This window comes from Gadus macrocephalus, chromosome 14 (assembly GCF_031168955.1).
Source record: "Gadus macrocephalus chromosome 14, ASM3116895v1".
In the NCBI taxonomy this organism is placed as follows: domain Eukaryota; kingdom Metazoa; phylum Chordata; class Actinopteri; order Gadiformes; family Gadidae; genus Gadus; species Gadus macrocephalus.
In genome coordinates, this window is record NC_082395.1 from 15,209,194 (window position 1) to 15,223,560 (window position 14,367).

At 42.8% G+C, this 14,367-nt stretch overlaps 1 protein-coding gene across 2 annotated transcripts in view; it reads right to left on the reverse strand.

Annotated features, from left to right (window-relative positions):
• Window positions 1-14,367, reverse strand: part of LOC132471542 (A disintegrin and metalloproteinase with thrombospondin motifs 7) — a 92,422-nt gene that overhangs the window by 5,392 nt on the left and 72,663 nt on the right. For both annotated transcript variants that reach the window (XM_060070647.1, XM_060070648.1), the window contains 7 exons: window positions 13,852-13,978; window positions 12,728-12,941; window positions 10,567-12,366; window positions 9,904-10,056; window positions 9,139-9,312; window positions 6,310-6,456; window positions 4,872-5,034 (listed from right to left, as the gene is read on the reverse strand). In XM_060070647.1, the coding sequence (XP_059926630.1) occupies window positions 4,872-5,034; window positions 6,310-6,456; window positions 9,139-9,312; window positions 9,904-10,056; window positions 10,567-12,366; window positions 12,728-12,941; window positions 13,852-13,978 (2,778 nt within the window). The remainder of the gene's footprint in view (window positions 1-4,871; window positions 5,035-6,309; window positions 6,457-9,138; window positions 9,313-9,903; window positions 10,057-10,566; window positions 12,367-12,727; window positions 12,942-13,851; window positions 13,979-14,367) is intronic.

Genomic DNA, 14,367 nt, shown 5'->3' on the forward strand with positions numbered 1-14,367 from the left:
TGTGTGCGCCTCCGGATGATATTATGAATCTCAACCGACTTCGTCGGGTTCTCGGACATCTCTGGTTCTTCCACTTCCACATCAATCCGAAGTACAGACTTAACCGCGACATGGAGGAGAAAGGGATTGCCGTTTGTGGACTCCCGGTACTTCCACAACGAGACTCATAGTGGGGGTTATCACGGCCATTGTGAAGGAATGGGGGGAAAGGAACTTTGGCTTTGACTCCAGAATGTAGAATAACTATGTTATATGATATCCGCCGGAGTACTGGCGGATATCATATAACGTAGTTATACTATATTCTGGTGTGAAACTGGGTTTAAGGGACCTGTATCTGACCATTGACAATCCACTTCCACCAATCCAATCAACGAAGAGTGTTGTAACACCCACTGACGCGGTGTACTTTTTCCATGGAGAAGTTGGTTCAGGTATAACCAGACAATATTAACATAAAAACTAGGCTATAAATACAGCATATCATACATTTGACATGTATATCGAGTTAGACTAGATGTATTTAAAAGGTTATAGGCCAAATTCGGTTAAAATTCAGTCTCTGCTGGCCCACAATTAGATGTTTTATAAGTTAATTATATTTAAATTATTATAACCATGTAGCCTTTATTTTTTTGGCGTTATCATTACATCCTTTCTCGTTATATCGATATCAATTCTTGTTATAACGAGATCTGAATCTGACCATTGACTGCCCTCTCGGAAATCTTATGAACGAAATTCATATTGACGGTATTGCATTATATCCCTATTCTCGTCCACCCATCTTGAATTTAGTAGACCATTTTCACTGTCTCAAGGAGGTCTACTGCAAAAATCTTAAACCCTGGCCGAAACAGAGTGGAAAGGAGAGAGAGGGAGCTATAGAGAGAGAGACACTGATGCATTGCGGAGCCGACTAACTGATGGCCTTAAGAGGGCCTTTCCGTACATGGCTATGTTTTGAATTTCGTTCTGTGTAGCATTTAGTATGTCAGACAATCGTGCTCTGGGAAATGATTCAATAGATGAACATTTGTGCGCATGAGCACGATACATAATAGAGGGTGCACCGCACTATCTGCTGCAAAAATTGGATCTCTCTCTCTCTCTCACACACACACACACACCTTCGGAGCCTACTCAGGTCATTAGGGAGCAAGCATCCTTCCTACTATCTGTCATGCCCCACTAACCCTCTCCCGAAGATGATAATATCTTCATTAAAAGCCTTTATCAAGTCTACCCGTCAAGCCTTTTCTGATGCCCTCTTATGGACAGTCCAACATTCAGCGCCACCACCACCCATGAACCCATCACTGCTCCCATTTCTCTGCCCTCGCCAACTAAAATCACAATTCCTTCAATTTCTCCCCTAATTAAGTTAAGCCGGAGCCACATTAAACAATTTTCATGGCCGATTTGGGAACAAATTTGAAGTCGGGGCGATTCCAGAAGATTCACAGCTCAAGTCCAGAAAATACATACTAAAATACAGTTTTTTGCCAGGATCCAGATTTAGTTAGACAAGTTATTTTATCAGGGCAAGTCTTTCATGATTGGGCTGTGTGTGCAGTAGAAAGACGCAAATCACTGGGGGAATTTTAAACAGCCAATGAAAAGTCTGTATTTGAAAGAAGGTCCCGGAGAAAAACAGGAAGTTTGTGCATCGCACCAAAGCAACAGCATTGTGCATGATGCGAATACGGTAATATTAGGGACAAGTGAGCAGATGTGGACTTAACAGAAGGAGGTTGACACAATTTTCTTAGTTTCCTTTTACGGTTTATTTTATTGCAGATCACTGCAAAAATAACCGCAGTAGTAAACTCTATGGCATCCACTTCGATTTATATACTTGAATGGTGTCAAAATATGGTTTTGACAGATGGTTTTGACCCCATTCTTGTCTTATCTTGTTCTTTAGCTGCGGGTTGCCTAAAAACTACAGTTATGAGTGTGTGCAGACGAGACTGGAAAATTTGTTATTAAATCTGACCTGTAACAATATGTTTATTGTGTATTCGGTCAACATTTTTAATTCACTTGTTTTTATTCAGTTTGGGTAGTCTGTATCTGCCTGCTAATCAGTCAGTGAGTGTGGTCAAGGTGATAGGTTTTCCTTCTGCTTATTTTAGTATTTTATGTTTTGAGCTCTTCTCCTGTTCAGTTTGAAGTTGCCTTTTGATCAATTTTAAACATGCCTCAGAGTGACTGCATTTTGAACTTCAGCGTATCCAACAAATGTGTTTTTTTTCATTTCATCCCATGAATGTTTTACATTCACTGGACATGGGCTGGAATGTCTTCAAGGGGAAAGGTTCTGTGTTTGAACCCCGATGGTCCTGCGTTTGAACTCCAATGGTCCCTGTCTACCTGTGGAACTCCATAAGCAAGATGAGTTGTCACTTTTTGGAAAAGAGGGTCTGCTAAATAACCAAAAAGGGGAAAAATGCAAGGAACATTAGTGCGTTCTCTTTTCTGCTAGCGCACCATTGAGCTAATTGCTAGCCATGTAGCAATCAAGTCATGCAAGCAAGGAGTGGACTTTATGTCAGGTTTACAATAAATCTCATGCATGTACAACATAATATTTTGTCCAAAGGTGCACTTTGTCAGCTATTAGTGAGAGAAATTAACTGTGACAATAACTTATGAGTTGACTGCGCCTGCCTCCTTATGGGAGGATGTTGTTTTGGTTGTTTAGTTTCAAAGACTGGCTTTCTTCTACACTCTCTTTCCAATTCTTGAATCTTAAGCCATTGGATAGAGGGTGACCTGAAGCCAATCCATTCGATTTCACAAAGGCGATTAACCCAGTAGGGGGCTAGTTATTCATTATCTTAGCAATGACCTCCGGTTTAGCATCACTTTAAGACTTGTCACATTACATTTGCACAGTGATTCCATGGGAATTATTTTTTGTATCCATTTTCAGAAGGAGCGTATAAAAGTAAATGTTTATTCATTATAAATGAGCAGTATTATACAAGTTGGTCATGTCCAAGTTAACTTTTTAATTCATACTACTACACTGCATACATTTAAAAGACTAACAGCACCAAACCAGATCAATACAGAAATGTGAACAGAGGTTATAGAATATTATGTATACAGGCAGTATATATTTATATGAATGAGATGCAAGTATGTAGTGTGCATGTAGAACCCAGTATTGATTGAAGTTCAAAGCCAAGATTATTTCTTCAAAATAACTGTGGCATCAGGGTTGACCACTGGCTATGTTGGAGAGAAGCCTCAAAGCTAGCCCGAGGGCTTCATTTACCCTCTGTGCCATGTGGCTTTCATTCATCTGCAATACAAATTACACGGCTGCACCGTCTACGGTTTTTCTGTCTGGAAACCGCTTTAATGACAACCTCTTCTTATTTTCTAGCTGTGAAAACACAGGTAAAATGCAAAAGCCTTGTTTGTTTATTTTTCTTTGAAGAGTAGTTTGAGAACTAATTTAATGGTCTTGCCCTGTACAAACAAATGTAAAGAAGGCTAAAGAGCACTATGCTCCAATGATCCCATAAGCCAGCCTTCCATGCTCCAACGATGAAGAAAATATACGGCTCAGGCTGTCAAAGCACCCTATCCCTAAGGCGAGAATAGAGTAATCGTATTTGACCCACCAGACCATAGCATGGTTGGTCAAAAACACACTCACCCACCCACACACACTGTTATGCACTTCATTATTTGACAGTTTGACAGACAGAGTAGGGTTGACCCCTCTTACAAACCTGGATATACGAGGCCCGTGCAGGTTCACCCCATGGGAAGAGGTTGATAGTTTTACAATTTCTGCAAATTAATACTTTTGTTTTTAGGCTGCTGCTTGATATTCACTGAGGGTCGCTTTAATAACAGGTACGAGCCTCAATTGAAATTTATCAAAACTGGAAGCATCCACAAATTCTTCAATAGGAATTGAGTGAGTGTTTGGATCCAAAATGTAATACAATCAATTAAAGTAAGATGAAATACTCATAGACAAAGGGTTTTACCCGCACCCGATCTATATTTTGGTTGGTGGTTTTATTCAGCCTTTTAAAAAAAATTACGTCTTGCTAAATGCATATTTTCTGTTACGCAGACTCCAAACTTTTATGGTTAACACTACTTCTGTCACAAAGAGTTTCATGAATAAACAGAAATTAATAGTGCTAGTATTATCTATTATCAAGGGATTTCCCTTGGTTAACAGTAATATTTCAGAATTCAGAATTGGTTAACAGAATTCAATCAAAAACATTTTATTCTTCAGCTAGAACATCACTTTCATAATGTTCTTCATTCTTCTGAATAGAATACTCATCCCGGCCCAGACAGAAATGTCATCCATTTCATTCATATTGCAGTAAGGCAGATAGCTGGTTCTTTGTTAATAGATATAATGGCCATGTCTGTGAGGACTATGAAAGAATCTTTTGTGCAAGCGTATTCAACTGTGCTGGATCAATCCTGGCACATTTTGGGAAGGGGATTTTCTCTTACTAGCCACAAAAATGACTTGAAGGCAGTGCTGTTTGTCGTCAAACAAAGGGTTTCTATGGTGATTAGGGAGTTCTTGAATGCTCAGCAAGGTTTTTGGCTCTAGCTGAGCAACTGTAACAAATAATTTACGCAAGGATCAATAAATCATATTCATCTGAATCTGAAGCTCCTCAGGCATGTTTTGAAAGGTAGAAAATAAAATGCTTTGAGTTGACGTCAATGCAAATACGAAAGCAAGAAATACATAAAGGCAGTAGGAAATCCTTAAATTTTTTTTGAACTGTGCAAAAAGTTGCATTGGCATTCTGTCCAATGACAAAATAATCCCTGTAAGAACATTTTTTTCAAGTGTAGGGCACGTCACCTACCAGAAGAGGCACTCTCGCACTCGTGCAAGTTACACTTCTTGGTGCTTTGGGGCATGGGCTGAGGCTCACACTGTGCCTGGTCCATTTCGTCCTCCATCTCTGCCCTTGTGTCAACGCACTTGATGAGGCGATGCTGCACTCCACCCCCACATAGCAAAGAGCACTGCAAAAACATGATGCCTTTAATAAGTAGACCTTCAGCACAGACGGTAGGGGTTTCGTGTCTGGGTCAGACACACATCACTTAATTTATATAAAGGGCGGGAGAGAGAGAGAGAAAGGGAGAGGGGGAGAGAGAGAGAGAGAGACCATCAGGAACCGGACCAGAACAGATCCGTGTCTCATGTCTTATATCTGAGACTGTGTGGTGACGAGGATTTCAATCAGTGATTGTAAATTAGCTTTCAGTTTTAAGATTGCTGGATAAGAAACGTTTGGCTCATCTCAAATCAAGAGTAGGAGCAAGGTGATTTTCTGTGTCCCTTTGAAATCACATAATGTGAGAAATGGCTGCCGACTGAATATGATGAATCAAATTATAAAGCATCAAATAAGGTGAATATTGGTGTATATGAAGTCTTCCAAATTAAATGTCACTTTTACGTTGAAGCTCAACCTTATTGATAATTTTCCTTGTTTTATGTTCAAATCAATGCTGGATGTCTTGATATGCTCCATATGCTATTAGAGTCTATATAACAATATGAATGAATGACATTGGCAGTTTATGAGGAGTCATAGCCCTTCCCCCTAAATAGATGCAATGACTTATAAGTCTGAAGCTTATTCATGTCTTTGATCCTATTTTTTAATCATTTCCTGTGATTGACAGTCACTGGATTCATTAATTACTTAATTATTTATTTCATTTTATTCCATCTCATTCTTTTATGACCAATTCACCCATACATAATATAAGCTATATAAGCTGTATAAATATAATATAAGCTATATAAATATGAGCTGTAGCGTCCTCAGAAAATAATAACCATTGTAAGCCCATCCCTTTGAAGCATTATTCACAACCATGTACTGAGAGCCTTTTTGTATGCGCCAAGCCAGCTGTCATCCGACAGAATTTCTGAATAATTGTTCTTAGTGATACAACTAAATTGTGTGTGTGTGTCTGTTTATGTGTGGCTAACCCTATAGAGTTTGGGAAAATATGAATTGGCTTAATAGCTGCTAATCACTGCGAGAGATGACCACGGTCGTAAAATGAACTTTTTAGGTAGGCCCTAACAGAGGCCTACTTTGATGGGTAATATGCACCTTGTATAGGAGAATGTGTTGGGTGTACTTGCTTATGTGTGTGTTTATGCGTGTGCATGCATGAATGTGTGTGTGTTGAGGCCTGCCTGCCTGCCTGCCTGCTGGTGTGTGTTTGTGTGTGCTTGTGCATGCGCGTGTGTTTGTGCATGTGTCCTATGCTGTTTACCTGTCCCCAGGATCCAGTCAGCCACTGTGCACAAGGCTGGCTGTTGCAGGACTGGATGTGAGCAAGCCTCAGGTCCTGGTCACACCGCCCCTCCTCTGGACACGTCACCATGCGCTGCTGTTCCCCCCCACCACAGACCTCTGAGCACTACCCCCCACACACACACACACACACACACACACACTTAGACATGCTGCTAGAGTGCTAACACAACATGGTGTCCGGTAAGCACATATCTATGCAAATTGACCATGCTAGATACGCTTTCCTTTGAGAGCTTGATTGGAACCTAAATTACAATCTTTATGGCGAATGAGAAAATAAACGTTGCAATTCTTTCCACTGAGGTTTCATTGTAGGATCCACCCAGGTGTCACTCATATCACTTCTTATTGGTCAAGGTTGGATTCAAATCATGGACCTCCTGCACAGCACTCATGCGGCTATCAACCGTTAGGGGCAGGAATTATGTGTGATCCCTTTAAAGCCTGGCCAGCATTTGGGAGAGGCTGCGGTCTTGATAGCCTGACTTCAAACGAATGCATCCATTTTGAGTTACTGTGTATACTGCTATATCTCATATCTTTTAGCAATCTTAGACAGCCGAACCTTCGTCAACGTGATAACAAGTTATAACCGTCTATGCGTTGCAAATATGCATATATTTATAGCTTCACCATATTTGATTATCGTAAAAAGGGATGAAAACATACATTTAATTAAAAGCCTGCTCGAATAAATACGTCTTCAGTTGGTTCTTAAAAATGTCAACAGAGCATGAATATATAATGTAACTGGGCCAGGTGTTCCACAGTCTTGGAGCTACAGTAAGTTCTCCATCTCTTTGTTGGCTACTTCAGGAACAGCCAAAATACCTAAGGCCTCTTGTTGGTTGATAAGGGGTTATCAAGTCTGAAATGTTTACTTTATTAGACAATATTATGTATTAGTATGCGGGTAAAAGGACCTTAAAATAAAGGGGGAGCCACTGCAGGAGCCTTAAACATGAGTAATGTGCTCTCTTTTCCCCATCTTGTTCAAAGTCTTGCAGTAGAGTTCTAAATCATCTGAAGGTTACTATCAACCAATGAAGAGGGCATAGAATTGTCAAACTTGCTAGTAATGCAAATTGTATCTTGGCATACCGTTTTGTAATAAACAGCCTTACTTTGGCAATATTTCTCAAGTAGACTTATAGACTTATCTTCCCTAGTTTAGTTTACGACCATGCCGTGGAACATAAAAGTAGCAGTCACATAATTAGTGTTATGAATGTGTGTTTATCCTATGATGATGCCTCTTTGAAAAAGGTCTATGAGCATTGAGTTGGGTCTTAACAAGTCATGACCCTTCCAGCAGAGAAGAGTGGTAGTCGGACCTCATTTGAAGATATGCCCTGGCTTGACTTCAATGCTTGTGCTTTGTATAAAGCAATCCAGCTGGATGTGTCACCAACAGCCAGTGCATCTCGCTGTTGCCATTGCAACAGCAGAATAAAAATGACACAAAAATCTAACTCAATTTCTTTTAAAAAAAAAAGATCTTAACTTCTTGTCATCTTAACCAAACCTCTCGTATGTAGATTGACAAATAAATATCAATGATAACACTGCATTTCAACGCTTTCCCCTGAATGCTGAAGGAAGGTTATTCATTCAGCCACATTTGAATGTCAGAAGATTTATGCCAAATGTATATCCATATTGCCTTTTAGTCGCAGCAAGACTACAAACTTAATCCTCACCGATTGGTTATTATTTCCCACATACCCAACATAACAAACTGAGCAACAGAGAAACACTCCGGAATACAAGACCTTCAGTTTGAAGAAATCTTGCTCTTAAATCACATTTTAGAAAACAAATAAAACACCCCTCCATGCACTCACCCTCACTCACACCCACACACGACAATCTTGGGTGTCAGAATTGAAATCAGATGTGTACAACATTCGTTAATGGTGCAGTGTGTAGAATTTAGTGGCATCAAGCAGAACAGACATGGCAGAAATCTAATAATCATAAATATGTTTCATTACTTTATAATCCCTTTAAAATAAGTTTGTTACTTTAGCCCTTTATATTTACATATGGAGCGGGCGGGGGTTGGGTTATGCTCATGGTAACGGCAGCTTTGAGGTACTATTTTTTTTTGTACTGGCGTTGTGTCTGAGCATCATAGAAGTGGAATTATACTACAGGTCCAATAAGCTAAAGACATGAAAATTAACTGTAAGTGTCCGCAAAGCTTAACCCTCTCTCAGATGTGGCCATCAATAACAAAATGGCATAGATATTTATGTTACCAATCAAATACACATTCAAACTAACATTTTCTTCTATGTCTTTAATTTCTAAGAGCTTTACGGATGGTCAGCAATAGTTGTCATTTTCAAGAAGAAACGAGCAAGGATTGTGCTGGTTGTGGGGGAGAAGTCCCGTTAACACATGCCAACACACTCCTGCCCACGATCTCGGATGCCTTGTGCGACACTACGCACAAGACAAGATGTCAGCGGATGACTCGGTTTAATCAATTGAAAGGTCAAAAAAGTGCACTGTTGTAACCCTGCCTTAAACACAATATATTAAAACAAAATTCATACTGGTCTTCTGTGAGTTCCCTTTACCTTAAACCTGCTATTCAAATCATTTTGCTTGGATTTCTTTGATTGCTATTGCAGTGAAGTAAAGCACATGGACTACCATGAGCTTTTCTTCCCTCATTTCTTCCCATGCAGCTCAGAACAGGACATGACTCTAGGGATTGGGGCCTACCGTCCAGAATGCTGTTTACTGCTCGTACGCCGTGCAGGCGGTGCTGACTCACCTGGCCCCAGGACGAGGTGTACCACTCCAGGCATGGCTGCACATTACAGGGCATGTGTGTGCGGGGCCTTTGGGAGATGGCCTGGCAGTGGAATGGCCGGAGAGGCCTGGGGTCGCGCATGTCGAAACACTGGACCTCTCGGAGGGTCAGGCCTCCTCCACAGCTCGCAGAGCACTGGGGTTTATGAGACATTTCAGGATACATCGTTAAGGCAGAACAGGGTTCCACCATTACTGAACCCAAGTCCATTTGTTAATGTCATCTTACAATGGCCCTTGTTCTGAGATCTTTTAATCAAAACGTTTTTACCGGGAAGAAAATCAATAAGACAACCTTGAATAATTTTCCAATTTTCCTGTCCTACAAGCAAAACATCTTTAGTGTTTCAATGCCTGCCTTCAACCCAAGCCAGGAACAGCATCTTGTACATAAAATTAGTCTGCAAGGCGCAGTTAATAGTTATTTTAGTTGAAAGAGTCATTGCAAACATGGGAAGGATCCTTCGCAGTTGTAGTTTTACTGTTGTGCACTAAAATCACTTTTAAATTGCTGCACCTTACAGAGTCCTTTTATGGTCTCATTTATTTTGTGCATCTTATATACACAAAACTATATACAGTATATATTTATATAGCACCTTGTTTCCTGTTGAGGTTGGCTGTCCTTTTCAATGTGTGCACCTGGATGGAAACTTGACATATGTGCAATTAAAGCTTCCAGATTCTGACACTTCGATCTGTGCCAAAGAGGCCAAAAACAACTGACCTTGCTCCATTCCCCTGTCTTCCAGGCAGAGCAGGGGCGCAAGTAGCAACGCCTGGCGGGTGCCGGCCTCTTGGCTGGGTCACAATCCAAGTCTATACCCGTGCTGCAGGCCAGTCGTCTCCAGATAGCCCCAAGGCCACAGCTGGTGGAGCACTAGCAGAGAACCAGGGGAACACATCACACTTCATGCATCCAGCATAAAAACAAACAAAGACTCCAAGATACAAGTCGTAAACATCAAGCATCGGGACGACAATATATGCTTAGGGAATGACACTTGGAGTCACCTTTACTCCGAACATCTCAGGGTCTTATCACGATTGATGACAAAACGTCAAATTTTCTAATGTTTTTCATTCACAGACAAAGCAGAGAAAGTAAAAAGGGATAAGCAACACATAAAATAGAGTGATAGATAGGGCTGTGGTGTGTGTGTGTATGCATACATACATACATACATACATACATACATACATACATACATACATACATATGTGTCTACTTAAATTTCACGACAGAATATATATTTATCGGGCCAAGTCTGTTGCCATAATAATGGCAAATAGGGAACTAGGGAAACAATAAAGAATAGGACCACTCTGATTAGTCCGCGCCTCGACCACAGATATGTGTGGAATCCAGTGGAGTAAGGGTGGAACTTACTGAGCTCCAGTTGCCGACGACCCAGTAGGCAGCTGCGGTGGCCTGGTTGGAGGCCGGCGTTGGGAGCTTTGTTGGCCCCGGAACGGACCCTGAGGAAAGGTCGGACAGATCGGACCCAGCAGGTCCCTGGGACGGCAGGGTCATTGTTTCTGCCTGGGTGAGTGAAACAGAGGTGGCTGGGGTGATCTCTGGAGGTTGGGTTTCACTTTTGCCCCTCGGTATCTCCAGAGGTACATTCATCTCATTGTCGTCGCTGTATGAGGAGGACGGTTCAAGGTGGGTACGAAGAGGGCTCCCGTCTGGCTCCGTTCTTTCAATCAGTGTGGGCCGGGTTGGCAGTTCCTCTGTGGACCCTGGCCAGGTAGAATGTGTTAGCTTGGACAGTGCCGGAAGCAGAGGGCCTCCATTTGGTGGTAAGGGCGTTTCAATAACTGGTAAGGTGTCGGCAGAGGTCTCCTGGTGTCCTGAGATTGAATGAGCCGTAACAGACTCCTGAGAGGAAGGGTACGCAGTGACCTTAAAGGAACAGTTGGTGAGCCTGGGATTTGCCTGGCCAGTGGAGTTTGACTCCCGCAGACGTTTATCATAGTCTGTATACTGCGACATAACGGCAGTCGGGAAAGGTGCTGACAAATCAAACCAGCGACGAGCAGCTGTGGGGATTTCTGCCGCGCCCTTATCTGGTCCCTCTGGAGAAGCTGGTGCGCTTTCCGTTTGAAATCGAACAACAATTTCTTCAGAGGTTGAAGGTAACGGTGGCTCTGTGTTAGCATTCGCAACCTGTGAGTCATCAATGGTAGTTTCGTCAGAGGATTGATGTTCAAAATAATCAGCATCCTCAATCTCCTCAGCACTGGCCAGGGACCCATCCGTATAACCTTGAGTGGCAGTTACAGGTTTCAACGTCCCTGGCGTGTTCCCATCCTCCTCCGCATTAAGACCCCCTTTTGAATGCATAAATTCCTCTTGCGGTGTCTCTGACTGTGCAGGTTCCTGCTTGTTCACGTCGAATCCAGGTAAGGTGCTCGGATCTTCGGGACTGCCTCGCCTTACTTGCCACTCTTTCGGTGAATGTGGATGCCTGGTTGGAGATAGCGGCACTGGCGGCCTTGCAGTCATCGTAGAGACTGGCAAGAAGTAGTCATCCTCAGGAAAGACTATGTTTTCCAGATCTAGTGAAATCTTTTCAGGCGTGTCGCTTTGCGTCTCTTTAATGTTTCCCGTGTGACCCTGTGTTGTTTCAATAGTAGCGGCTGAGGTAGTTGTTGCCGGTTGCCTCCTTGCAATGTTTTCCTCTGTTGTGGGTTCCGGCACGTGTTCCTGCTGAATGGGTAAACTCTCCCGCTCCTCCGTTACACTGTTCTCAGTGTCAACAACGTCATACGCCAGGTCTTCATGGAAATTAATAAAATTATAGTCATAGTAGAAATCGTCGACTTTTACGTTTTTCTCGATGGGTTGGTTGCCCTTATCAACGTGATGGCGTGGCGGGAACTCGGCCTCGATCACGTTGTCCAGCTCATTGTGGGCCCTGGGCTGAGCTCGGGTGCTGGGTGTTTGCTTTTGTGCACCATGACCAACCTCAGGTATGGAGTTGATCTCGTTTACCCCCTGATTGCTCGTCCATCCACTCCCGGACCAGTCGCCTTCTCTCCCAAAGTTGTCGGCAACGACTTGACAGTCCCGAACATGGCAGGAAGAGGTGACGGGGGGTCTCCTGTGTGAATCACAGGCCACACCCGTGTTCCAGGAACAGGTCACGTTACGTTGGTGCACGCCTGTGCCACACGTCAGCGAACACTGGAAACACAACACAACATAAGGCGATGAGCAAAGGCAGTGCTGAAAACAGCAACCATTTATTGTATCTTTCTCTCTTAAAATGAAATAATGCAGACAGAATAATGAAGACGAGGCTGGATGGGTTATTTTCAGTTTACCTTTAACAGAAGAGAATACAAATAAATATGAAAATGATTCAGCGAGCAGAGTTTGACATATCCTGGTTACAAGCGATGAGTGAGATGAGGTATAAAGAGCGACAATTAACTCAAATGATTCCATTTCCTTCACATACACTTCCTCATTACTAGAGCTGGAACAAACCCCCACCAGGGGAACTAAGTGATACGGCAGCAGAGGTAACTTAATTTGGCCTTACGTCTGCCCAGCTGCCCGAGATCCAGTCTGCCGGGCAGGGGACGTGTGTGTTGCAGGAGGTGACAGACTCAGGCTTTGCCATGTGTTTGCACTCAGTGTGCTGCAACGCTTGGCGTTCCTCCAAATCCACTGCTTGGATGCAGAGCACTGTGCGTTTAGTCAAGCCTGACAGCCCGCAGCTTGACGAACACTTCTGCCACTCCCCAGCCCACCAGCTACGCATCGGGGAGAGAAACAGATATTCACTGAAGCGCGCGCACACACACACAGAGAGAGCGAGAGCGAGAGAGCGAGAGCGAGAGAGCGAGAGCGAGAGCGAGAGCGAGAGCGAGAGCGAGAGAAGAGTGGGGGAGAAAGAGAGAGGGGGGAGAGGAGAGAGGGAGGGGACAAGGGAGGGATGGAGAGAGAAGGGGAAGAGAGGGAGAGAGAAGGGGAAGAGAGGGAGAGAGAGCATGAGAGAGAGGTTGAGAAAGAGAGAAAGGGAAGAGAGAGAGAAGGAGAGAGGAGGAAGAGGAGAGATGGAGGGATAAAGATCGATAGAGCTGGCGATATAGAGAGCAAGACAGAGAGAGAGGAACAGAGAGTGATATATATACATAGAGAGAGAGATGAGAGATGTCAGAAAACCTGCAGAAAAACACATTTTCCATCTAAACGCTGCACATTATTCTTCCCTGCCAGCAAAACAGAGGGGTAGGAAAAGATGAAGTTATCGCGATGATCTATATATAAGAAGACTGTACTATAGTACTTAGCTGTGTAGCAACTGCAGTAGCTGCCATCATGGCTGTAACACAGGGAATTGGTTAGCCTAGCGATTGTTGGACTTGCACTTGGTTCTACGAACATCCTTTCTGTACCGACAGCGATATATTGATGCACTTCTTATGACAAATGTACTTATTGTAAGTCGCTTTGGATAAAAGCGTCTGCTAAATGCCCTAAATGTAAAATGTAAACGTAAAATGTAAGAAGACAATGAGATATCGTTCAAGGACATAATCAAATCTTTTTTCACACACACACAGACACACTTTATGTTTGGGTGTTTTGTGATGTCAAGTACTACAGGTGGGGGCATTTCTGTTGATGAAAGACATTTCTTTGCGGGCAAGGTTAACTCACGTAGGGGGGCACTGTTCTTTTTGGCATATGGTCTGTTCATCATCCGGCCGGATGATGGCGTCACAGAAGTGCTCCTCCACTATCCCTGAGGTCCTCTCCACACAATGGACGATCTGCCGCTGGACACCTGAAACACGCACGCACACAATTGTAAGGAGAGTACCAAACGTTTAAAAAAAAAGTATTAACTTTCTTTTTACCAATGGGGTGATTGTATTACGGAATAAATTCATGGAAAATAAATTAGGGTTTTCATTGATCGACTCTGTTATTGCTTTGGCGAGTGCTGTAGTAATATCTTCTTGATGAGCAATGGCAGCAGGTTGCACACTTTCAACAGTCTGTGCCACAATAGCAGGTTGTACATGTCTGCATCACAAGATCCCATGGTTGCAATTGAATGCACTGCAATATATATATCGATAGATATAAAAATATATTGAGACACACAACTAGATAGACAGAGATGTATATAGGATGCTGTTCTTGACTTAGGTTGAAGGCAGGCATTGGAAC